This window comes from Montipora foliosa, chromosome 13 (assembly GCF_036669935.1).
Source record: "Montipora foliosa isolate CH-2021 chromosome 13, ASM3666993v2, whole genome shotgun sequence".
In the NCBI taxonomy this organism is placed as follows: Eukaryota; Metazoa; Cnidaria; class Anthozoa; order Scleractinia; family Acroporidae; genus Montipora; species Montipora foliosa.
In genome coordinates this window covers 37,335,072-37,362,571 of record NC_090881.1, presented here as the reverse complement: position 1 = coordinate 37,362,571, position 27,500 = coordinate 37,335,072, and the positions used below count along the sequence as shown (strand labels likewise).

The 27,500-nt window shown below is 37.9% G+C and overlaps 1 protein-coding gene across 3 annotated transcripts in view; it reads right to left on the bottom strand.

The window, feature by feature from the left end:
* The window catches only part of LOC137983702 (fibroblast growth factor receptor 3-like), a 62,790-nt gene that overhangs the window by 5,110 nt on the left and 30,180 nt on the right, over positions 1–27,500 (bottom strand). For 2 of the 3 annotated variants that reach the window (XM_068830869.1, XM_068830870.1), the window contains exons 5-17: positions 22,277–22,543; positions 13,645–13,914; positions 13,262–13,522; positions 8,493–8,540; positions 7,381–7,487; positions 6,830–6,888; positions 6,569–6,759; positions 5,491–5,595; positions 5,393–5,411; positions 4,664–4,706; positions 2,264–2,591; positions 1,891–2,001; positions 620–810 (exon numbers count right to left, since the gene is read on the bottom strand). In XM_068830869.1, the coding sequence (XP_068686970.1) occupies positions 620–810; positions 1,891–2,001; positions 2,264–2,591; positions 4,664–4,706; positions 5,393–5,411; positions 5,491–5,595; positions 6,569–6,759; positions 6,830–6,888; positions 7,381–7,487; positions 8,493–8,540; positions 13,262–13,522; positions 13,645–13,914; positions 22,277–22,543 (2,000 nt within the window). The remainder of the gene's footprint in view (positions 1–619; positions 811–1,890; positions 2,002–2,263; positions 2,592–4,663; positions 4,707–5,392; positions 5,412–5,490; positions 5,596–6,568; positions 6,760–6,829; positions 6,889–7,380; positions 7,488–8,492; positions 8,541–13,261; positions 13,523–13,644; positions 13,915–22,276; positions 22,544–27,500) is intronic. The other variant, XM_068830871.1, reaches the window with a different exon arrangement.

Sequence of the window (27,500 nt, the reverse complement as noted above, 5' to 3'; positions counted from 1 at the left end):
AGCAGCAACGATAATAGAATTAATAATACCATTGCCAATATGCAATGACAACGCATTATGACAATAACAACTGTTGATAGCAGATGCTTGTCGCTATTAATAAGGCTTATACTAATGCCTCCATAAACAAGACTAATATCATATCATAGATATCATATTATATTTTTCTTTACACTTGCATTTTTAGAGAATCTTGGTGTAGCTATAGTATCTCCAAGCATTTATCCTGCCAACCATGATATACCACAGAGGACAGACCACAACACCAGGAATTCCATGTCCTGCTCTTTCTGAATAGTGTGTGGGTTCTTTTACGTCCCAGAGGGTTATAAACATTGAAGAGTTGTGAGACAGGGCCAATGGTTTATCGTGCGAATCTGAGAATACTAGAGAGTTTAACCATTTTCAGATGTCATCAGAAAGGCAGCACTTTTTCCTCAGTTAATTAAAGACCCTGAGTGTTGGTATGGCCAGAGTTTTGATCCCGCAACGTCCCGCACAGTAGCTTGGAGCTAAACCAGCTGAGCCAACTGATCGGCAGTATACTAATTATATGCTATACAAACTGCTAATTTTGTTTGCTGTATTAACTGCCGAAAGCCATTACACTCATGCTTACCTTTCTTAAAGATAAGTAGTTCATTCCATCAGCGATTTGCCAAGCAAATTTCATCAGCTGTTGCGACGTCAGACTGCTTTGAGGTTTGATATCCGGGTCTTTGTAGTAAGTGTCATTCAATCCGCGGCTCTTTCTCAGGTAACCCAACAGATCACCATAAGGGACATACTCGATCAGCACCAATTGGGGATCTATGAGAAATATGACGTTTATTCAACATGCATTATCTCTGTCGGTCCTTTTTTTGTCCACGAACAGGTCTCTCATCTCCTCTGCTCTACGCTTGACTAGGTGTGTGATTCCGTCATGTTATGTTGCCTACGAGTGTTTTAATTTTAGGACGATTTGACTAGTTTCACTGAATAAACCAGAATAAAATTCAATTATTTCTATGAGTCTTCACTCGGAATGCTAAAATGCAGCAAATGACTACGGTCAGTCCAGTGTCTTCGTGATGCCAAGGGTTAGCTTTGCTTATAAAAAGAAAAGACAAATCAGTTTTTAGGTCAACCGCAACATTCCATAATATATTCGCACTCTATCCAACTAATATCCCAAGCCATTGTTTACCGGAGCGTTTTATTGACCTGGTTTTATCTGCCTTGTGAAAGCTCTTATTCCTACTAAAGATGACGATGGATTTCCTTTAAAAGCCGCGTACAGGTAATTTAACAAATGTCTTTAATAAGTAGACAACGGAAGTATGGACACTTATTGACATAAAATTTCAAAAACTCATTTAATAATTATTGACCGAAACGGCCTATCAGACCACCGAAAAAATGTGGCACGCGCCTGAGCGTTAACAAACTGATAAAGCATTCTTCATTTGAATTTTTTATATAAAGCATAACAATAAAGCTTAGGTTCTTTTTCTAGTATGCTACTGTTCTCCACCCACCATTTAAATTTGAACCTTTATTCCGACACACGTTCTGTTGAGTGCTCTTGAAGCCATTCAAAAAAACCCACAGGTCGTGCTTTTTCGGGTCTAAGATTAACAACTCGGCCTCGCCTCATGGTTTAAAACCCGATAAAACACTTCTGCTCGGTTTTGAAACATAACTGTAGACTGAACACTAGTACTTCGCACTTTGGCAAGTCGTAAATGGGCTTCTCGTTATGATTGGAACTACTATGCAATATCCTACTGTAATGCTGAGACGAAATTGAGGTGGCACTGTTTTGGTTTGGAACAAGCGAACATTCATAGAGAAGAGCTTTTTTTTCTACAGCAGCAGCATCATAGTATAATTCATAGATGTATTTACCAGTTTCAGTGACGCATCCCAATAGTTTGATAACATGTGGATGAGGCTTGAGGGTCTTCATTAGATCAAGTTCGGATTTCAAGTCTCTCTTATCTGACTCAGGAGCGTTAGCTAAATCAAATAAGCATAAAAAGCAAAGGTAAATTCGCATTAGTTATACTCCGTGTACCTGTCATCAGGGCTCATTCTTGTCTTCGTGCGTTCGAGGTCAAATTCGAGTAATTGCTAAACACAAAGGTGTTAGAAATCGCAGAAAATCTCTCCCAAAGTACGCAGTAGTCATATTCGCGGATTACACATGTTTGTTCTCTACACAACGAAGGACTGACCGTTTGTTCCTAAACCAAAGCCATAAAGAAAACAAGACTTTTACCTTTCAGCATTTTAACAGCCACAGTTTTTGTGCCAGAATGAAATGGAAGGTTCTTTGCCGTTCCTTTGGCAACCTGGCCAAAAGCACCTTTACCAATGACCTTCTCCACTTTCACGTCTTCTCTTGTTACTTCCCATGACTTTGTTCTTATATCAAGGGGTGCATATTCAACATTCTGAGGGGAGCTATTAGGGTTACTTGGTTCTACTTCATAATGGCTAGTCCCTTGTAAGGGCATGTATGCAGGTTCAATGGGGATTCTTAGCTGTTGATTAGAACTGCTTGGTGGGTCGTTAGTAGGATTAAGCTCTTCCATTGCAACTTGGTTCTGAAAACAAAAGAAGTCCCCGGGTTAAATTGCCTTCGTAACCGTTAGTATGCTTGAAGTTCATTATTCTTCAAAAATAAACTAACTACAGGCAGTCGTAGCTCAGTTGGTTAGTGCGCGGCTTTTGGAGCGAGAGGTCCCCAGCTCGATGCTAGGTGACTTAAAACGTCTGTTTTCGACTTTCCTTTAATCCCTGTAGCTGTAGCTTTAAATGTCCTTAAAACGGAGCACTGACCGCGAGAGGGGAGTAAAGGGAGCACCGTCGGCTTCCATTGATACCAGTTTCGTGACTGAAGGAACTACCGACATTAAATAAAGTGACTTTTCCTTTACTTTACATTTAATAAAAGCAAATACTCTATCACCAAAGTTGCGAGAAATGTAAGCAGTTAATTAAAGGACTCAGACCCACGGCAATGCGATTGCAATGGATTGGTTAACCATATTCGGGAAATTAAGCCATCTTGGAGCTGGTCAGCCTGACGAGCTAACGGTACCATGTCCTGCAGGAGATGAAAATAATTGGGAAATTTCTGAAACATATGTTTTGAGCAGCGCTTGCAATGATTCTTGGCGAGAATGATCGCTTAGAGTAATTACAATGACACTTCAAAGTGTCCTTTAACTGTTACAATCACTAAGTAAAATAGATATAGGAAACGAGTACAGTCACCTCTCTCTTAACGGACACCTCTAAAAGACGGACGCCTGGTGCCGGTCCCGGCCGTTTCTTAATCATTTTACTATAACCAAACTCTCTATAAGACGGACAACGGACACTAGTGAGGATCTGAATGTGACCGAAAATTACGATTTAGGGAAGAGGAATTCTTTGTACGTGACTATTTTTAACACCAGACGTTTAATTGACAGCTCTTATCTTGTTGACGCCTCCTGAAATTTGTTGGTTCACGTGTTAACCGCGGACTAACAGCTCCAGATTTCGCCAAGGAAATTGACGTTTTACAGGCAATAAGGTGGATCAAGCAGGCCTAGGATGAGGTACCAGAAGAAATTGTTCAGAAGTGCTTCGAGAAATGTGAATTTTCCAATGTGGTACAGAATAACGAGAGATCCTAGGAAGAAGAGGATCAAGAATACGCAGAGCTTGTACGACGAATTAGTCAGGGCGAGACAACAGTCGAAGAATACGTAACTGCCGACCAAGAGATGCCAACATGTGAGCCTCCTGTTCATACCACCCTCCCCAACTAACGACAACGACTAAGGGATGAAGCCCTCGATCTCTATCAAAAAGATTCCGAGGAACCTGCCAGCAAAGTTGTAGTGTTTGCAGACAGTAGTGACGAAGAAGGCCAAGTTGTGGACATTGAACCACCGGATCCAACCATCAAATCCACGACAGAAGCTCTTAGACTAGTTGACGACCTAAAGGAATTCGTTTCCACAAAGCTGCAAGAGGAAATCCTCGTATTAAAATTAAGCAGCGTTGGTCAGCGCTTTTAGGATTTTAAACTGTTGCATCTGAAACAATCCACGATCACATATTTCTTTTCTTCTTAAGTGCATGTCCACCAAAGCCATTGCTATTAGAAGCTATTAACTTAACTTGCTTTTACCAATTTTTTTTTAATAGAAAAAGTGACATATTTTTAAACTTAGTGCCGCGAAAGACAGTCCTAAGTCAAGGTGGTTATGTTCCCGTTTGCAGAATGTACTGTTTACTCTTTGTAAAAGGACAAGAGAATCAATTTTGTAATATGTTTTTGTTCCATTTTGTGGGTTTCGTTCAAGTAAATAATTCAAAGCAAACTTTAAACAGACGCGTATTCACTGTGCACAGGTTCAGCATTATTATCTTAAAATTCCTGGGGTCAACTCTGTATTAGCCGGACACCTCCCTAAGACGGACAGTTGAGGCCGGACCCGATGGTGTCCGTCTTAGAGAGAGTTGACTGTACATTAATTAACCTAGAAAATCGAAGTTTTTCTACGATGTGAAAAAATCAACTCATGCTTTAACTTTCTGGAAATGGCAAAATGTGTTTCAGTAATAGAAAAAAACAGTATCAGTCTATTAAATCATTTTGCGTTTTCGCTTTCAAACTCACGTCATAAATTCTTCTATCTTTATCTTCTGCAACCTTGTATGGCCTAACGACACATCGAAGAGTAGGCAAAAATGTTAGTTCTTCAAATTTAGCCTTCGTTTCTTTTTACTATTTCTTTCTTTTCCTTTTTAAAGTAATTGCCATGAAAGAAATGAAACATCATTTCGGACAGGCGAGTTATTTTATGGGAGAACCAAAAAGAAAACTGGAGGGGACCAAATAGGTGATTTTCAAGGTACGCCATCACCATTTATTGGGTGGGCGAGAACAAAAGGTCTCTCATGAGCTCCTTTTGGCTGTGCGTCACCATTTGAGCATTGTATCATTGCGATCTCGCACCTGCAAACATTCGTTTTAAACGTCTTGCAGGAGAAGGTCGTTTCGAAAACAGCTTCTTTTAAAAGAAAGATTGATCGAAATATTTTCGATGATGGGAAATGATCTTTACTATCTTTTCTGTCATAGGACAGGTGACACTATACGCCTGCCGCTCCTCTGCAATTTTTTCCTTAACAAAGAAAACAGCTTTCCTCGATTTGCCAATTTTTTTTTCTTTTTACTATAAACATTTATACTTTTTTAACGATTTTGTGCCCTTGATGCAACACAGTGACTGATATAGTACTAAACGTTTACAGGAAACTGCAACTTTCCCATAACGTTGAGGCAGACCTCTTATATTTATGTTCAATGGACAAAAAAAAAAGAAAAAATATCAAAAATACCTACCTTTTCTTTCTAGCAATGCCTAACAAAAGAAGATCAGATTTCCAATAAGTACAAAAGAATGGAGAACACAATCCTGGAAGACACATCAAATTATTCACCTAGCTTTCTGTGCTGCCAGGCTATGACCAGTATTAGAACAATGATGATTGCGACAAGAACTCCAATAATTACCAACAGAGTGCTGTCGCATGCGCATTGGAATTCTGTGAATATAAATATGGAGTAACATAATTAGTCCACAAAGCAAAAACGAAAAAACATTATACTTCTAACAAGAGTTCCCAAACTTGATAAAAATGATAAATGATAAAAGAGTGGGGTCTATAACACCCATTAGCTGAAGAATGCTCCAAGAGGATTATGTTGTTTGTGCAACAACAAATCCCAAGAACTGGAACGATATGGATTAATTGATAGTCTAGATGCTTTCGAGGTTCGGCTAAAGGAACGCCATCCAGTATGCGTACGTACCTATAGGGGAATCATTGTTTTCACTTTTACCTCGTTAACTGAGCACACTCTTTTCCTTTTTCTGCCAATAACCACTCTTATTCGCTCTTAGAAATATAGTTAAATAGACTCATTCCTGCCACGTCCACGCATTCTTCAACCGAGCACAAATCTCTCCGACCTATCTTTCTCGGAAGGTATAATCTGGCTACGCTATCTCGCGGATGAAGAACATTGTATGTCACGGGTTAGATATTTCTGGTCTTTCTATCAAGCTCTTTTAACTCTCTCTCACTCCAGTCAATGAATACTGCAGAGTATATAAGGATGGACACTATCCACATATTAATTCCTTTTATCATATTACCACATTAAGTTTTCATTTCAGCAGTTTTCCCAAACGCCACATGCACTCTTTTTTCGGGCTGGCTTTCATTTCTTCGTACAAAACCCTGTCAGATTCCATGATCCCCACGTATTTTTATAGCTTCTTTTTTCATCGTGTGACTTTATTTGTCTTTCCCCATGCAGGCAATATGATTCCATCAGATTTTGTTTATTTTTACTTTTCCTTTCCCGTACCGTGAGTTTTGCATAGTTGTCAATCATCAAAATCCATGCGGATATCTTCACTAAACAAAGATACTGCGTGGGCTAGTGACTCAAGGCCCTGGTCACGCTACTATCCACTAGGAAATGAAAACGTTGATGGTCATTCCTTCATACCTGTTGGTTGAGAGGTTCGTGGTGTGGTGGACGTGAAAGTGCTAGTCCCAGGTGAGAGAAGAATCAAACTTCCAACTTGATAAGTACCAAAAGTGCCATCAGAAATGGCAGCTTCAAGTTTTGAAATTCCCTGACTAGGGGTCACAGCACTTTTAAAGTAAATCGTAAAGGATACAATTACACTGCCACTCCTGAAAACAAACAAGACAAAAAGTGAATAAATCACTGTCGAAATAACTAAAGTAGGTTCCATCTACCAACCTCAGTCCTGTCACTTCAGTCTTTAAATAATTGTCGTCATTCTGGTATGTTTTATTCATCTAACAAATGTAAACCAAAACACTTGTTTAATAATAAGACAAACTGAGTGTTGACTCTTGAAAACAGATGACCAGTATGATTGCTTTGCTCAGTTCATTCAACAACCAGTGTTGTACTATTCTTCCATCTTAAGCTTCTGAAATTGTGGCAATGCTTATAAAGGAATGCCTCTCACTTCAGTTCTAGTTCTATAATGTAATTGTGACCAGAATCGTTAATAACTAATTATACACAAAAATTATAAGATTTCCAAAACAAATAGATGTCTAATAAAGTGTTCGTTTAGCAATGGCTTGGTTTATTGAACATTTAGCATTGCAATCTCTTCACTTGGGGCACTTTTGAACAAGGAATTCCTACCCCTTGAAAATAAAAAAAAAACGATAGGAACTTCTTATCAAAGAAATTATGTACACTTTGAATAAATAAATAACTGATATTCTTTCGCTCGTCAATTACTAGATTAAATACGAGAGATTTTAAAAATGCACCTCTGACACAAATGAATCCACCAGGTCTCTTGAAACTTGGTTACTCAAATCTCTGTATTCTGACAAAAAGTCTTCCATTATCGTCAGGTCCGCATAAACTTGCTTTGCTAAAATGGGAAGAGGCAAACATTTGATTACCCCTTGATTGAAAATTCAAATCCTAGACAACCAGTTATGAATCTTTTCTCTGTTAAAAGCACTGTTTCGCACAATAACAACAATCTTTATTTACTACATCAATACGAGCATACAGGTCTGACCCACAAATAGCTTCTCCGGCAGTAACTATTAGTTCTTAACTATGTAATGAATTGAGAAGCTTGATCTCCTGAACATGGAGGTGAGTTAAGTTATCTTAAAGTGTTCAAATAGCTCAAATCAAAGTTCACTGGATGAAAAACAAGCAAAAAACCTGAACTGGAATTACAAATTTGCTAATATATGAATAATATTGCCCCGGCTAACAGTACAAGCCGGCTTTAAGAAAATATGGTTCCTAATCGAAAGTGAAACCACACTGTATGGACTCCAGTACTTCAAGTTACTTACTGAGGTGTCGATTGATGTCCGATGGATGGCAGAAAGCTCGTTGAATCACTTTAATTAAGGTCACAATAGACAGTAGAGGAAATGTATGCAAGGGAACCATGTAATAGTCCATCCTATTGTATTCTTACTTCATTATTAGCTCTTTTTCTGATACCTTCGCGCAGACATTTGTATCTCATTTGTATCTTGTATTCTCTATCCTTGTGTGGGCCCAATTCCGTCAGTAGGGCTAACGCTCACATGGTTCATGTGATGTAGAAAACTAGCACTCCACATTACACTCTAATAGTTAACACTGTTGAAATGTAAGTGCTACACGGCCAACGTTTGCAAAAACGTAACCCTTCCTTGCGAATGAAGATAATTTTGTGTATGTATGTCCACCACTTGAACAAACATGTCTTGTGGTGTATACAAATCTGGTCCTACAGAGTTTGACGCGTAAACATTCATCCTCAAGGTTTAATATCCTTGTAAACGATAAGCACAATATTTGCACTGCATCTCAAACAAATTATTTAAAAGCCTGAGTTAAAGTAATTGATGTTAATACAACCACTTACTTGGTTTTCCTGTAGAGGTGGGCATACCTGAGGTAGGTTCCTCTAACACTAAATAAAGAACACCAGGAAGCTCTCAGTAGATAATGACATCAACACTTGCAACGAAATTCTATTCATAGTAATGAAGCTCTACTGCATGACAATAATTGCGATTCGTATTGCTTCGTAAGCCTACTGCGATTTTGTACCCTGATACTGTGACAGTAACGTTTCAATAGATCATAGGGAAACACTTGATTATGCTTTGATTGGCTTTTCTATGAACAGGATTTTACACAAGGCTTACCAATAAAGTGAAATGTTTTTTTTAACGATAACGTCACCTATGTATGCATCGGTCCTCTTGTATATCTTAGGTAAGAACTAATCAAAGTACGTGCATTATTGTTCTCATTATATAGACAAGTATTCCGTCTTTTATAACTAAATGTTAACGGTAATACTTGCTTAGGTTTCTGAGTCAAATGTTTTCTTTTTTTTTTTTTCTGATCAGAAAATGCCAAAGAAATGTCGCTTTACACGTTTTGCTCAGTACTAGGTGATTTTTATCAAATATCACAGAGGCGCTATTAGGGGGGTCTTAGTATCCGGTATCTCATTAATTTTTTGCCTAAATTTCCCGTATCCCCTTAACATCTGCGGTTTGTATCCCAGTTTGTATCCCGCTAGTTACTACTGATGACGCCATTGTGCCCATGAGGGGAACGGGGAGGGGAAGGGGTTTTTTTTTTCTCAAAGATATTCTCTGGAGAGGCTGATACATTGATAGACACTGTGAACATTTGATGGAAAAATGCAACTGAATAATCGCATTTGTAAATATCACTTTCACTTCTTGAGCCTTCTATATTGACTATCGAACCTATTTTATTGTTCAAACAATGACAATTTTGATGCTCGGTATCCCGAAATCTCTTCTTGAAATATCTTGTATCCGGTATATTTTTCCCCCAAATATCTCATATCCCTATAATGTTTTTACCTAAATATCCCTTATCCCGATAACCCCTAGCAGGCCCAACATTCGAGAGTCATTTCCAGATCAAGATATCCTTTTCTTTCAACGAGAAATTGGTAAACTTGCAGTACAATCGTGGACAAAATTGCTGCCAGGAAGTCAATAAAGTACGAGCAAGCCAGCGTTATCCACCCTACCTCCTCATCCCCTAACAATGTTGATTTCAATTCCGGAAACGTTCGGAAATGCTGGGGTTGGCCTCAGCATTGCTTGTGGTGGAGGAAGAGGAGGGTAGGGAGGGAGTTAAGAGGCTACTATGAGGATATTTAATATGAGACTTATTAAGGCACTAGCTCCTTTAAATAAAGCAATTTTTGGCGATCATTGTTGAAGATTTCCCAGGAAATTGTGGCCATCACCGTAGATCTGAAGATAATATATTTAATACCTGTTTCAAAACAAAGGTGAGCTTAATAAAGGGGCTTCGGTTTGAATAAAACCATAATAATAGTGAAATCAATTATAAACGGTGTAAAACAGTGTATGCCAGTTTCTATAAGACTAAAAAGTTAGCTTCTGCAGGTACCGAAGCAGAAAATATGTAAAACAAAAGAATCAAAGACAGAAAGCAAAACAACTCCAAATAAAGACTAATCCCAAGTGATCAAAAACACAATGATTACCGGTACCTGGAGAAAGACCCAAAAATAAGAGTAAATAGTCAAGTACATGCCTTTTTAGTCGACAAAAGGACCTCTTTATTATCTTTATAAGCAAAATTGAGCTTGCAAAAGCCAGTTCACTCTTAATTCTTTAATTGTTTATCAGCTTGGGGATTATCTTATTATCTTGAGGATGGGTGAAATGTATGGTCAAAACATAGCAACCAAAAATAGCCCTTGACAAAGGGCAGATTTGCCCAGAAAAAAAAAAAAAACTTCACAGGGATTAAAAGCTTATAACCTTTTTGTTTAAAAACTAATTAATTAACTAGTTCCTTTAAATAATATGAAAAAATGAATGCAGAAAACTTATCAACTTAAGGTAATTCCCTTGTTTTGCACCACCCTTCATTTGAAGCCATCTTGGAATTCGCCCAGTCCTTACGCGGAAAAGATCATTTGAAGCGGATATTTCCGCCTTCCTTTCCCCCCCCCCCCCCCCTCTCCTTTTTTTTAAATGGTGTTATTTACTCATAATAGGTACACGGCAAACATATTGTAAGGAGAAAATCATTGGATAGTAGAAGTTGGATTCAATCACTGAGTGTTAGTTATACTGTAGTGGTCCGATTTGCTTATATTTCTTTGCAAGATCGAGCGATTTGAAATTACTTTACTGAAAGACTATAACCCGAACAAACAAAAACAAGTAGGCTCATCGTTTCAGTCACAGTAAGTAGTTTTTGCGAGATAACAACAATTTTTCCAACTGATCAAGTTTGAACGCTACTTGCGTAATTCGGTTTTAAAAAACCAAGAATAAAGAGCATGCAGCGATGATGACCCCATCATTTTATTGCATTTTTTACGTCCTTTGCGTGATTATCAATTGTGCCAAGTTTGGCAAAAATGTGGGTAGTACGTCATTTTCAAGGGAATTACTTAAATGCTTTTTGTTTATGATGAAATGAGAGCCTATTTATAGAGGCCGACCTCATCATATGAGCATCATTGATATCTACAGCGTACTTACCTAAAAAATGGTTTACATAAAAGATAGTGATATAAAAGACTGATAATCATACCAACAATAAGGCACTGTGTGATGGTGACTGGTGGTCCTAGTGCGTTGATCGCCGAGCAAGTGTAACACCCAGTTTCCCTCGCCTTTATCTGTTTTGTACAAAAATTTGGTTTTATCAACGGAGTTGATAATGTAAATTGGCCACCGTACAGAGATTCTAAAAGCTGACGTTTCGAGCGTTAGCCCTTCGTCAGAGCGATTCGCTCTGACGAAGGGCTAACGCTCGAAACGTCAGCTTTTAGAATCTCTGTACGGTGGCCAATTTACATTATCAACTCCGTTGATAAAACCAAATTTTTGTATACTACTTCCCCACCGACGCAGCACCACAGTTTCTTTAGAAACTACCCCTTCATTCATTTATCTGTTTTGCATTGGGAATCTCTGGTTCAATAACCTCATTGTCCTTGTACCATGTTATGTTAGGTTCAGGGTTTCCATCAACTGGACACGAAAACAGTTTTGTGCTTCCTTCAAACACCGAATAATTCCCTCCCCCACCCGTAGCTTCGGAAGCATCTATAAAGAGAGAAAATAACAATATCTCATCACACAAGAGGTTTAAAGAGGTTTGTAGTTTTACAGAAAAAGGCAGTACTACTAATAACATTTTCTAATCGAGATGCTCACTCTAGCAATCTGTCAGATCTTGCGACCATTCATACTGCCCCTTTTATGTTTTAGTATCATCATAATTTACTACCTAAGGCTTTTGACAACTTCTTTTCTCGTATGCCATCCAAACACAATTATAATAATAGGCTATCATCAAAATCAACTTATTATATTGATCATGATAGAACTAATTACGGTAAATTTAATTTACACTTTTCTGGTACTTCTGTTTGGAATAATCTGGATGGAGAATTAAAAAGTAGTTCTTTGCATTTATTTAGGCAAGCAATGATGAAAAAATTCGAATCTACCTACGTTTAATGCTAGCTTGGTATTGTCATTTCATTCTTAGCTTATTACTGTTCAAAACACAAGAATTGATAAATGCTATATTACTATCTGGTACTGTTTTTCTTCATTTTTCTTCTTTTTTTCTTTCCCCTTAATGTATTTCCTTTAGATTAATCAGATTTATGTATGTCATTATTTCATTATTTATCTTCTTATCTACTTTAAGTTATTATTTGTGTGTATGTGTTACAAAATGACCCAGAAAATGCAAGCTCATAATATATTGAACTACTCAGCTCGTTTAGTTTATACTATTCTGAGTGTTTTTTTTTTTTACTGCTCTCATTAATTTATTGTATTCCGTAAAATTCTTTTCTAATTTGGCAAATAAATGGATAGTCGTTGTTTTGTAATCTTAAACGTTTTGTAAATGCTTTTGTAATTTCCCGCATCGATTACTGCGATAGTATTCTCTATGGACTTTTTTGAGCAAGAAAAACTGCAACGGGTTCAGAACATCACAGAAACCAGTCGGAGATACCACATTACTCTAGTGCTTAAGAATCTGCATTGGTCTCCTATTAGGCCATGCATCACTTTCAAGGTTTTACTCAACCTATAAAATTCTGAATGGACAATTGCCTAGCTATCTTGCTTCGCTTATCAGTTCTTATAAATTAGTTCGTTCCTTACGTTCAGCCAATCATCTCCTTCTACAAGTTCCAAACGTCATAACCGCCACTTATGATTAAAGAAAATTCTCTTATTGCGTCCTGAAACTATGGAATTGCCTAAATCTTTAAAAACATCTTCGACCGTAACTATTTTTAAGAAGAAACTTAACGCATCATCTTTTGTGACTATTTTAACCCTTAGATAGTCATACGATTTCATTTACTTATCTTAACCGAGTTGTGAAAATGTTTTTAGCTTCCCTCTGTAAGCGAATTAAGAATTTTAAATGCGCTGACAAATACCTTGTCATCATCACATCATCATCATCATCATCATCATCATTAAAATTACTAACCATCGTGAAATTCTTGACAGCCACTGATACAGGGACTTAAAAACCTACATCTTGTGGCTCACCTGAGAATGGTCAAATTTCTCTAATGCTTCAATTATTAAGCTTAAGAGGGCGAAAAGATGTCCTTACACTGCACATCAATGGTTCGAACTGATGACCACTTTTCCCCACAGGTGTTGTTTGCATTGCAGACGTACTCCCCAGTTGCCTCTTTGCTGATGTTAGTGAAGTTAATCCATTGGCTTGATATTATTAACTCATTTGCATTCAATTTTGACCAGGTAACAGTAGGCTGAGGGTACCCAGATGCATTACATTTTAAAGACAAACTGGCACCTTCTTTAAGAGTCACACTATTACTTTTAACATGGACAGATATCTGAACTGGAACTGAAAAAGAAAATCAAATGCGGAGCAGCAATACAAGAATAAATATCAATACATGCTATGTAAAAATTATAAGTGCAAACGGGGAACATTGCAAACGGGGAACATTGCAAAAAGCGACTCACCATTAAAGGTTACAGTAACATCAGAGCTTGTCACATTTCCCAAGGAGTGCAAGGCCCTGCAGCTATAGATATGTTCTCCTTTACTCGATATGTTTTCAATCCATGTTCCTCTGCTGCTTGTGTCTACGATTTCTTGGCTCTTAAAAAGTTGGTAGCTTTCCACAGGTGGATTGGCTTTAGATCCCTCACATGTGAAATTTACCAGCAGGGAATCAGAACAGTTTTTGTTCTCTGTTGCGTCAGCAACCAGCCTGACTGAGGCAGGATTATCTGCAAACGTTTTATAGCTGATATTATTGCCATTGAACATTTCCTCGTGCAACTGAAAACCTCAATGTAATTGCAAATCAAATGCAAATCAGCTGCGCATGTTAATAGACAACTGATCTACTAACTGGGGTTCCATTCTCGTCACCAGAGCCTTGGATCGACCCAAGGCTCTGGGAAACTCTGTGCAGGAGAACATGCGCCGTAGGGTTCTTATAGCCAAAAACTGGCTTTTGGAACCTTATGCCGCCTGCTCACTCCTCGCGCTAACATGAATGCACCAATTTGAGACGCTTTTGATTGTTCTTCACGAAAACCAATGAGAAGACACTGTTTCGGGGTTTCCCAGAGTTCTTCTCTCGCTCGGTCAAGGAATAGTTCTGGGGTAAAGATAGCTGGGGTTTATAAATTTGCTGTCATCACGTGTTACATTGGCCCAGAAAAGACCCTCTGAATGGAAAACTGTCAAATTAGTGTAGAATAATAATATTATAATTCCTTAATTTATTACCAAAGTTAGATGATTAGAGTTTGATTCAGAGGCACTGCATGGACGTTTTTAAGATAGTTTGTTCACTTTTAGAAAAAAAGGTTAAATCGCTCCATTAGAAAATAAATATTTTAAGCAAAAGCCGATACAACGTAGATTTGATTTTAGTGGTGTACACCACTAAAATCAAATCTACGTTGTATCGGCTCTTATTTCGCACCTAACACGTTTAGTCATGTCACGAGTAGGATCTCCATCGAGTAAAGTGTGCCCTTCAAAATCACTTAAGATGTCGCAAAGCTCACCATAACTTATCCATATCTGCCACCGCAGCTCCCTTATCCACTCGTATAATTTTTTTTTTATATATATTTTATTAATTTTTATTGATTTGAAGTTACATACATTTTTCCACAAACAAACATCATTCACATTAACAGACAGACACGATACATCATATATTTACAAACGCACTCCACAATTCCTCTTAACTCCCTTCTGCTTCTAAATATAATGACTAGTACAGCGCAGCAACAACAAGAGATTCTATATACATCTAGTTGTTTTTGTACTTGGCCCATTTCATATTGTGAGCTTTTAGTTTATTATTTGATTTTGCGATCATTGTCTCAAGCTGGTAAATCATTTTAATTTTCGAGTTAAACTCTTTAATTGAAGGAAGAGACTTGTTCTGTCGACAAGAATATAAATACTGTTTAGCAATTATTAAAGTATGATTAATAAATAATTCGTCTTCGCATCTTAAAATACCAAACATTATATCTTTATCAGAAAGGTGTTCTATCTTTACTCCTTGATTATCAAACCATTTTATAACCTCAGCCCAGAAATCCTTAGTATAACGACAACAAATGAAAAAATGCTCCAGGGATTCGTTCATTTCACCACAAAGGGAACACGCCAGAGATGGAATAATACCAATTTTGTTTAAAAATGAATTTGTGACAAGACACCTGTTAAGTAATTAGTATTGGAATTCACGCGATTTTGTGTCCAAGGAAGCTGTAAATGGCAAGCAGTAAATCTCTTTCCATTCTAAAACATCATTAACAAAATGTGTATTAAAATTCAGTTGGGCAGTCGCTGGGATGATGATTCTATTTCGAAGTTCTTTATATACGGTCTTTGAAACGACTGTTTCGATTGAAACATTTTTGTTGTTAAAACTTAATTTAATTTCATCGTGCAAATTGAAAGGCTCGTCAGCTGTAGAAGCAAACGTGTTTAATGATTTACGCCATTCATCTGGTAAGGCATCGATTACAGAGATAAGTCTAAATATATCTAATGGCGAGATATTTAATTCTCTCAACCTGTGATTACTTTTAACAATGAATTCATTATTGTCGGAGATTAGATCCCGCATTCGAATAATTCCCTTTTCTGCAAGATTTCTAAAATAAACAGATTTGCCACCGATACAAATGAATTTATTATTCCACACAATAGATTTTGAAAGATCTTCTCTTTTTTTATCCTGTACACTCGTGTGGCTTGCTGCGGAACATTTTGCGAAACTTTTAAAGCATTCTTCATAAAATGCTGGAAGCTTCACAGGCAGTTTCTTCAAGTCAAAATCGCAACATAGGATAAGTTTCTCCCTTACAGGTTCAAGATAGTGCAGTAGGATTTTTTTCCAATTGCTTGGTTGATCACTTGCCAATTTTTTGCAACAAAGGATTCTCTGAGACTCTATTATAGAATCTAGATGTGGGGCTTTAAGTCCCCCATCTTCAATATCACTAATAAAAGCAGCGCGTTTGATTTTGTCCTTCCCCTTCCAGATAAAATCGAAGATAATTTTGTTTACATCTTTCACAAATTCCCTATTTACTGATATCAAACTCGCGCGGTATAGGAAAATAGGAATAATAAAGGTTTTGACAATTTGAATTCTTCCTATAATAGTCAAGTCTCTCCACCTCCAAATTCGTAGTTTTTGTTGAATGGAACTAATTAGATCGTCAACATTTAATTTTTGTTTCGCTCGAAGGCCATAGGTGAAGTGCACTCCCAGAATTTTAACAACTTTTTTAATTTTTAAGTTGCATGAAACGGAGTTGTCTTGTTGTAGAGTGGAAGAGCAGTTGCCTAATAGCATTATTTCTGATTTATCGTGGTTGATCTTCAGGCCTGAACAAATTCCGTAGCCTTCTATAAGCTTAAGAAAGTTCACAAGCGAAAGATTATCTTTCAAAAAACCAGTTAGGTCATCTGCGAAAAGGCTTAATCTGAGCTCTTCATTGTCTACCTTAATACCACAAATATCTTTACTACTGCGTACACTAATACAAAGAATTTCTAGCACTATGATGAACAGGTAAGCAGAGAGGGGGTCTCCATGTCTCACTCCCCTTTCAACTGCAAAGGGCTGAGTAGAAAAACCATTGTTTATGACACAACTTGAGATATTGTTGTAAAATGTATGAATCCATTGCAAAAATGATGGACCAAAACCAAAAGAGGTTAGAGCGCGAAATAGAAAATCTCTACTGACAGTATCGAAGGCTTTTTTGAAATCTATACAAATCGTTCTTCCCTCAAGGTGATACCTTTCTGAGAATTCCATGACGTCTTCTATCGTTCTGACTGCATCAAAAATAGTTCTCCCCTTAACAAATGCACATTGATTATAATGTATAACATTTGGTAAGATACTCTCTAATCTTTTAGCAATAGCTTTTGACCCTATTTTTACGTCCACATTGATAAGTGAGATTGGTCTCCAATTCGATAAATCCCGTTTGTCTTTATCCTTTTTCTCAATTAAGGTAATAATGGCTTCCTTCTGGGAATTTGACAACTCTCCATAATCATAAGAATAATTTAAACTGTCTACCATCAGATTTCCTAAAGTGTGCCAAAAAGCTCTATAGAATTCAGCCGTTAATCCATCATTGCCTGGTGACTTGTTGCTTTCGAATAGCTGAAGAATCCTATAACACTCGTCAACTGTTAATTTTCCATCACAGATTCGAGCCTCATTATTAGTGAGTTTCGGCATTTCGGAATTATTCAAAAAAGAGTTTAACATATCTTCTGATGGTGTGAGAGGATCACGTTTAGAAAGATTTGAATAAAAATTTTGTATCTCCTGTAGAATTTTTTTAGGATCTGTAATTAGCACACCTTCATTGTTAAAGAATTTGCGAACAGAGCTTTTAGCATTTTTGTGCGTTTCCAGGTTTAGAAAATACTTGCTTTTTCACCTTTCTCGTACCAAGTGGCTTTTGATCGAATAATGGCTCCTTTTGGTATCTGTTCATAAATAGAATCATATTCCATTTTCAACATTTCAAGCTCCTCCTGATTTTCAAAGGTTGGAGACTCATTGCACTTTTGTTCGCAAATCCTTAGAGAGGTCTCAAGATCAGAAATCTTTTTTCTTCTTTTGAGCGCCCTCTCTTTACTATACTTAATTGAAACTTGTCTAATCCTGTACTTGATTAAATCCCACAACAGTCTTTTATCTGTGACTTCAACGAATTCGTTTAACCACATAGGCACACTTTCATTTATCAATGTGACAAAATCGTCATCATCAGTAAGACTAGCATTAAATTTCCAAAAAGAGGGACCATAATCCGGTTTGTCTAAGCTATTAAGATGAAGAAAAATTGCCGAGTGATCAGAGTTGATCGAAGGAATAATATCAGATTTCTCAATATCATCTTGAGAAGAATCGTTGATTAGCCAATAGTCAAGTCTTCGCTGAATGAAAGAATTTTTTTGCCTCCACGTAAAACGTTTACATTCCGGATTTCGAATTCGCCAAATGTCTACTAAATCAAAATCGAGACACAAGTCTTGAATTTGTTTGACAGATTCTTTTTTAAAAGGTTTTTCGCCGGAGCAATCAAGATCAGAGTCCAGTGTGACATTGAAGTCTCCCCCTACAATTATCCTATACAAGATCAACTAAAAATATAAAGTTCAATCTGTAGAGAAACCGTTCCTAAAAATAAAAAAAATAATAATAAAAAAAATCAAAAAAAATCTAAAAGTTCAATCTACAGAGGAACAAACTGTCCGTCAATAAACAATTTGTCAGGCTCGGGTTTGCTGAAAAATGCTATCTTTCCTTCTTCCCTTGCTTTCTTTAGCCTTGGCCATTGCCTTTTTCTTCTTTCACTAATTTCCTTGGGGAGATCTGAATAGACCTTTACCTCGGTATCGCTCTCCAGCTCACGCGCTTTTCTAAAAACCAGCTCACGTTCTGGAAACTTTAAAAAACGAATAATAACTGGCCTGGCTTCACCCATCTTCTTCTTGCCAATTCGATGAGCTCTCTGAAATTCAATATTATCTGCGTTTTCCAAATCCAACTCTTCTCTAAGAAAATTACGCATCACTTCAAATATGTTCTCGACGGCGGTAGTAGATTCGGATATTCCAAAGAAACGTAAATTTTCTCTTCTATTGTATACCTCTTGGTACAGCAATTTATCCTCAAGCTCTTTGATTTTATCTTCATTCTTCTTGTCTTTCTTCTTTAGCTCCTCGATTTCGGCGTTTTCGAACTCCATTGCCTTTTCAATACAATTCGTCTTCTCTTCTATTATTCTCGACTTCTCGCTTAGCGCGCTCAGTCCAGTTTGAAGGCTATTAACCGACCTCTCCAAAACAGAGAAACGTTCAAATATACCTTCGAGCTTCTGTAGTCTATTTTCAACGCTTGCAAGCGTTTGGCAGATCATTTCTAGCTGTGAGGCAATCCTTTCTGTCATATTCAGTTGAAATTTCGTCGAAGAACAGCACGGGAGGGAAACACGTACGTCTTTACTCGTGCATGGTCGCCCCAGTTAATAACAATATCATAATAGCCTCTTACATGTGCCAAAACTATCTGCCGATCCTACGACAGATTTCGATGTTATGTCACTTCTAGATCATGCATTAACATTGCCTTTTTAGGGCTTCAATGAAGGCCTCTATCGGCCCTTTCCGGTTATTTTCCGAACACCAATTTGACCGATTCGGTTTTAAACAAAACTCAAATCGGCGTCTCCTTCATTCATTTGCTTTGAAAGACCCGTCATATCCCAAACTCTGGTGAAATTTCCCAGTACTAAAAAAATTGAAGAAACGATTGGAGAGTTTTTCGTTCTTATAACATTGAGCTGGTTCCCTAACAATTAAGCCACATTTTGGCCATGTTTTTGGGGGAACTTTGACCACCTGGACTATTTCAGGGAGCTGATTGCAAGCAATCAAGAAAACTCCCAGCAAACTACAAAAATATTCCAGCCGTTAACTTCAACTATTCTTGGTTTTGCGAATAACACAACGGTTTACACAGATTGGATTGTAAGATAATCACAATTATCTTCCACCTTCTTTCTGTAATGGCGTTTTCATTTGTACACAGAGAATTGTTGTATTTCATGTTACCCGCGTTCGTTAAATAAATTTTGATACTGAAGAAATTTTCAGTAAAAAGACTATCACGTAGTTGAAATTCAATCCAGCTTTGGTACTTTTGTTAAAGAAATAGAAATTGCGAATTAAATTGGGTTTGTTTTGATTAGGTGGTGATGCGTTTAAGTACTTTTGTCGCGTGGCAATGCAATATGTGTGATAATGATTTATTCGTCGCATCATTAAAATTAATTGTGCGTAACAAATGCTTCTGCGGCTAAAGTTACATGTGTAATTGTGCGTTACTCCCATACAAAAAGTGGAGGGATGCTCGTCGTCTCGCTTAGGGAAGTAAATTTCGGATTTTGGTCTCACTTAGGGTGTTCTGGGCAAAGTGCAATCATACATAGCCGTGAAGGCTCCTTTAGTGTTACACGCGAAGAGATACAAAAGTGTATAATTACGCCTTTATATTTCTTCACGTAGGTGGAAGCATTAGATAACGTTTTTGCCATCATTAAAAGTCACTGTATTTTTATTTATCTGTGTTTTAATATGGTCTCTTTTAGGGGTCAAAAAAAGCCTGGGCCACGCCCAGATTGGTCTCCTTTAGGGGTTTAATGGAAAATTTCCGAGGAGCATCCCTCCCCTTTTTATATGCGAGTCCCCCCTCCGGGCACGTTCCGTCCAGAAGGTTTGGGTTAGTGATCCTCGTCCCCCAACCACTGCGATTGGTCTTACATGGATTCGCTCAAGGCCTAACGGCACTGCAAATTTTAAAGGTCGTCGGCGTGGGCCACATCTGTACTACACCTTCGTAGTTGGTGTTAAGCACTTCCTTTGGCCAATCGCTATACGTTACCTGGACCAGAGACGCTAATAAGTAAACGAATCTCAAGGCGCATTTTTAACAAACTACTCACTAGAGAACATACTCCATAAGAAGAACTATTGTAAGAAGGAAACAGCAAATTAAAAGCAAGTGAGAAGTCAATTGTTGTTCTGAGTTCCTGCGGACTATGCAGAAGGTAAATAAGAGCGAGAGCTAATCCCTGTCCGTGGCAAAAAGTTCCCTTCTACACTTTATTGAGTCCCCTTGACAAATACCAGCGACATTTAATAGTTAAAGGAACTTCATCGACAACCTGTGGCTCGGTTGAGCATCGGACTTTTGTGCGGTTGATCGCGGGTTCGCACCCCGGGTCAGACCAACACTCTGGATATTTATAATAATACAATTTCATCTGCAAAATGGTTAGACTTTCAAGTCGTCTCGGAAAAACAACTCACTATAAAAAGCATCGTGGGAGGTTATAAGAACCCACACAATGTTCGTGAAGAGTAGTGAGACCACTGGTGTTGGGGGTGTTCAACCTCTGAGAGAATTGTAAACAACCATGAGACTGATGTGATGTGTGGTATATAACGCCATTACCATTACCATAATCATTTTTGGTTCTTTATTTCACCCGTTACATATTAAACCATCTTCATTTCTTCATCTCTAGACCCACAGATAGCAACATCTTCATGTAATTCATGTTTTATCGGGTTTAAAAACACGAGGCGTAACCGAGTGTTTTTAGATCCGATAAAACACGTGCTGCGAATTTTTTGAACGGCTTCAAAAACATTCAACAAAAAGCGTGTACCTCGGGAGTCCGAACAAAGGTTCAAATTGTGTGGGGAACAATATTAGCATACAAGAAAAACAAGTGGACCTTATAAGCAGTATGGTAATTTTAAAGGCATGTTTTTTTTCCCTTCAATCCTTTCTTTGTTGCAGTCGGTGGTTGAAGAAGGTTGGTTAAAAACGCTACGTAAGAGAAAGTTCAGAGAATTGAAAACTGCCGATGAAGAAAAAACCTTGTTGGAAAAATCCTTTTCAAAATCAACAGATATGTCACAAATTGGTCTTTCAATAGTCGCACAGGGGCAGAATGCAAGGCTGAACAAACAAGCAGCTAACGAAGAAGCAGGGTTCCACGTGGAACGGGAAAAAATCCGATGCCTAGATACAAACATTACCATGACGGCAAAGTCGTTGAATTTTTTCAAGAAGTTTGGAAGGAGGATGGGTAAAAGTATTCGCCAAGAAGTTTGTAATGGCTGAAATTACGATGAAAATTATTAGGACTATTTTATAAAGAGCACAAGTGATCTTTATATAAAGATCACGATAATCATTGCTTATTGTACCCCGATTTCCCCCGAGACGAAAATCGAAACTCTCTCCGGGCTTTTCAGAATGATCATTCTATACCGGCTATAAAAATGTATGCACGTGACTGATTTCTGTCATCTGAGAGGATAATTGGATCATCAATTATTAATGAGTTTTTGAAGGCATCTTACATCATTTTTGCCAGGATGGCAACGTAAAAAAAGGTAAGGAGACATCTACTGTTTTTTGTCATCTACATAGCAGAAATGCCATAACATGCAAGTCAAGGAATGTATAGTTTTTTGTTAAATAGGCGATGTATATATACTTACAGTACACTGTGACCGTGATTATCTTTGAAGGTCCATTACCAAAGGAATTGAATGGGATGCATCTGTAGGTCACTTGCTTTGTTCTGGTACCAACAAATGTTAGATAAGTGCCATTGCTCTGTTCCTCCAAGCTTTCCTGTCCTCTGTACAATCTGTATCTTGCAGGTGGATTTGCATCAGCATTGCATGTAAGCATAAAGTTATCACTCAAGTTAACTTTGTTGTCGGTCAAACTTGCTGAGAAGACTGTGTTAATGGGACGGTAGACTAATAAAATCATATAATAGAAAACACCTGTCAAAATGTTTAACTCAAGGCACTAACTCAAGAATGGTATATTGTGGCATCAAAACTCATGGAACCAAAGCCCACGACTGTCCCAAGCCCTGTTAAGCAGATACAAATATGGAGGCAGTGTAACTTAGTTCAGTTTTTTTCTCTATAAGCTGAATATTTAGCTAGCATGGTAGTCGCAGTTCGTGCAGAGTTTGACGAAATTGTGAAAAGGGGGGAAATTCGATACTCATCGATCATCATTTCTGGGGGTGCAGGGATGGCGCAGTGGTGAGAGCACTCGCCTCCCACCAATGTGGCCCAGGTTCGATTCCCAGACTCGGCGTCATATGTGGGCTGAGTTTGTTGGTTCTCTACTCTGCACCGAGAGGTTTTCTCCGGGTACTCCGGTTTCCCCTCTCCTCGAAAAACCAAAATTAGATTTGATTTGCGTTAACTTGTTAATTTCAATTTACAGTGTCCCCGATTGGTGCTCTACGGCGCTAGAAGATTAGACACTTAAATAAAGCTCCTTTCCCCTTTTTTACTTTTTTTTTGTACTCGTAAGACCAGAAAATCACCTGCTAAACAAAACCTTAATGACAAGTTCCTTTGAGGGTAGAGGTCAGGAAATCTGACTGTCAGATGCAATCGGACCAAATCCACTCTAGTAACAGTTCAAATAACCAGCACCAAGTTGTAATTTTGTAATAAATTTGAAATGAATGTAGAATTCTGGGTCAGTCCTCCTCTTTTCTCGATGCGACTTTGGTGAAGATGCAGGTAAGCTAAAATTACAGCCAACTCTCTGGTGCTTCACTGTTGTAGGACAAGTCAAACGATGATATACTGTACTGAGACTGGCAGCCTGGTGTCATTTACTTTGTCGGTTTCTGTATTTAAAGATAAGATGATCAGGACTCTAGTCTCGATCTTCGTCACTCACTCATGTTCAAGTATTTTTCTGAGAAAAAGACAGCTGAACACATGTGCAGCAGATAATCATTTCTGACTTCATTTCAGCATTCGATATTTATTTATTTTATTTTATTTTATTTTTTTAATTATTATTATTATTAATTACACTAACTCTTACACTAACCCTTATTACAATTAAATAGTAACACTACTTGCATTACACTATTTACAGAATGGTAACAATTATCTTTATGACATGTTTTAAAACGTAAATAAAATTAACAGCTACGAACAAGACTACGGCTGGCTTAAGGACGTTCGCGCGAAAATTTTTCAACATTGATTTTTTTCTGAAACTTTTACCACTGTAAGATGATGAGTTAGTTATGTCAGAAATGTACAAAAAATGGGGGGTCACCGACTTCGTTTTGGAAAGAACATGCCCAGAAAAACACCCAAAATGTGACAAAATCGGCCTTCGTTAGCGAATGAGGCCAGTGTCTGTAAACCCAAATATATAGCAATTAAATCTTTGAAGTGAAATCTTCTCTGCCAAATATTCTTTAAGTGGACTTATTAAGTGAATTTAGTCAACTGGTGAGGTTCCATAAAGATCAAGTTCGCATTTAGCGACCACAGTTTCACGCGCCTTGCAGCCGCAAGATGGCAGGATTTGATGTCCCGTGAGCAGAAATCTTGAAATTTTTTTGACTTCCCACATTGATTTTTTGTTCATTTTTGGACAACGTGGAGATAATTGTAAATTAAATCCGTTTCTGGAAAGAAAAACTGGGGTCACCGAACGTCCAAGACCGTTAAATCCAGGCAAAGCTATAGCAATGGCCTTTTCCCCTGTCATTTCTCATTTTATTACTTAGCGCGCGCGCTCGTGTATGACGTGGCGTGTGCATTTGCGTGCGCAGTAAGGATGCGCAGAAACAATTGGCGCGAACGTCCTTAAAGAAAAGAGTTAAAATGAACGAGAGTGGAAAGAAAAGGATGAAGCGAAGTGACATTTATAGTAGTTTATTGTAATTTTCCCCAGATATTTAAAAATTTATGTAGCTTTCTTTGGGCAATATAACTTTGCTTTAAGACATCGAGTTTATCTTGGAGGCGGAGAAGAAAGCCTTCAAAACATAAGTTGCCATCACATGAACTTGTCGCGAACATATGGAATTTTGCAATAAGAAAAGTGACATTAAGTGCCTGTTTATTTTTGATGTTATTATGCCAACCGTATAGCATGTTAGATTCATTCAAATTGACCACTTGTTTGAATTTCTGGTACCACCAGCTGGTGAATCTATCCCAGAAAGCCTTAGATACAGTACAGTGGTACAGTAGGTGGTTTATTGTTTGCTTTTCGGTAGCGCATAGGGAACAAATGTCGCTATCAGTACTGCCAGCTCGAAAAAGGATGGATTTGGGAGGTAAGATGTGGTGTATTATTTTATAATTGAAAGCAATTAATTTCGAGTCTTTGGTTATTAGGAAAGGCAACGTGTACACCTTGTGGATGCTTTCTTTGGAGAAACCGTAATTTAGAATTCTGTTCTCTGATGTTGGTGGACTTACGTTGTTGGTTAGAAGTGTAGAGTAGGCGACACGGGTCGACGGAAGGTCTTCAAGAGGCGGGTTTAGGTGCGAGTTGTTTTGATTTAATATATTTTTCCATTCTGTAGGAATGGCAGCGACGAGGCCATAGTACAGTGTAAAGGGAATACTGATGTTCACTTTGCGAATGAGCTCGTCCAGTGAGAAAAAGGCGTTGTCTTCTTTTAAAAATTGTTTAAATACGTATAATCTTAGCCTCAGATAAGGGTTTAAAAAAAAACTGGCCGGTCTCCAATCAGGATGCGACTATTATTCCAGATGATTTTTTTGTGAATGCATTGGTCCTCCGAGAATTTGTCAGCATTGTATTCTTGCCAATACTTAAGTAGCGTGTGGTAAAAAGGTGAAAGGTTGTCAAGGTTGAAATGCTTTATATCGTATTGACATTTGGTTAGAAAGGATAAACCTCCATATTTGGCAGCGGTGAACTCTGGTATTATTTTCCATGCTGGTTGAACGTTTTCGGTGATTCTCTTGATCCAAGCAATTTTCAGCGCTTTATTCATGATTTCAAAATCCATCATTCTCAACCCTCCTTGACTTATGTCACTTCTTATGGTCTTTCTTTTTATTTTGGCTGGTTTTCCTTCCCATATAAAATCGAAAGATAGTTTGTTTATTTCTTTGACGTAACAATGATCGGGGATCTCGAGCACAGAGGTGTTATAAATGTGCTTCGGCAAACCTAGGGTTTTCACTATTTTGATTCTGCCATGGAGGGTAAGCTTCCTTCTTTTCCAATTCTTAAGCGTATTTTTCAATTTGATAATTTTCTCTCCAAAATTCAGATTATTTGCAGCGTCGGAGTTGTACGAAAAGAAGATGCCGAGAGCTTGAATCGGTTCTTGAGGCCATCTGAAATTATATGGGGTATCAGTTTTGTTTCTCCAAGCTCCAAGCCACATCGCCTCTGTTTTACTTGTGTTTACTTCTAGACCCGAGGTGTGTTTAAATTCACTTAGAAGCTTCAAAAGGTTAATAACAGATTGATGGTCGTTAACGAACACTGTAGTATCATCAGCGAATTGGGTGACTTTTATTTCCTTTCCGCCAACGGTAATGCCTTTTATGTCATTGTTGCTTTTCAAAGCCCTTGCGAGAAGCTCAATACCAATTACAAAAAGAAGGCCCGATAAGGGGCATCCTTGCCTGACGCCTCGGTGCAATTGAAAAAAAGGTGACGCGTGACCATTGTTTAGGACACAGCTAGATACATTGTGGTGGATGACTTCCATCCATCTTTGAATATCTAGGCCAAAATTGAACAGTCGAAGCGTGGATAATAGATAGTTCCATTTTATTGTATCAAAAGCGTTTCGGAAATCCAAAAAAATTGCAATTCCAGGCATATTTAAGTGCTTAGTGAGAAACATGACATCTTGAATTAATCTGATGTTTTCGCCTATATAGCGGCCTTTTACATATCCGGTTTGATCAGGATTAATGATTTTGGGCAAGGTTTTTTCTATTCTTTTGGCAATGACTTTGGTAAGTATTTTATAATCTACATTCAATAACGAGGTCGGGCGTAGATTTTCAAGTATGGATTTGTCTTTGTTCTTTTTGGGAATGAGAGAGATTACCTCGCGCCGTTGACTAATCGACAGAGAGCCGGACTGAAAGGCGAAGTGGAAACTAGCTAACATTTTGGTTCGCAGCTCGGGCCAGAAAAATTGGTAAAATTCAGCTGGGAAACCGTCTGTACCTGGTGTTTTGCATTTTTTGAAATCTTTTACTGCGCTTAGACATTCGGCATCTCTAATTGGCCAGTCACATAGTTTTTGATCTTCGGGTGATAAAGGTGTTACTAATTCGGCTTTCAGGAAGTTACTACCCTGGGGGATGTCTTCATCACTTTCTTTGGATTGATAGATTGACTCGTAGAACTTTTTTTGCTTGTCTAGGATGGCTAGTTGATCATAAATGTATGTGTCATCGTTTATTTTCAGCTTGTTAATGGCTTTCTTGGTTTGGGCACGGTTTTCTAGGCCGAAAAAATATCTCGTGTTACATTCACCTTCTTCATACCATCTCTTACCTTGCTCCTGAGGATCGCGCCTTTTACTTTGAAGTGCATGATTTTTTGCAAACGTAATTTTGCTGCGAGTAGTTCGTTTTGGGCATGGTTGTTGTTAGGATTTCTTTCTAGACTTAGCAGAAGTTCATTTATTTTATTTTGGAGTGTCAGTTCTTCGTTTTTACGTCTTTTTGCTTTCGTTTTGGCATATTTTACAGTGAAACCCCTAATCTCCATTTTTATAAGATCCCATTTCAAACCTTTATCTTCAACGTTTTCATATTTGACCTTGAACAAATCAATGTTTTTGCGTAGAGCGTTAACATAATTGTCATCTTTAAGTAGAGAGCTATTAAATTTCCAAAACCCTGGGCCTCGGCGTTGTTTATTAAATCTGGC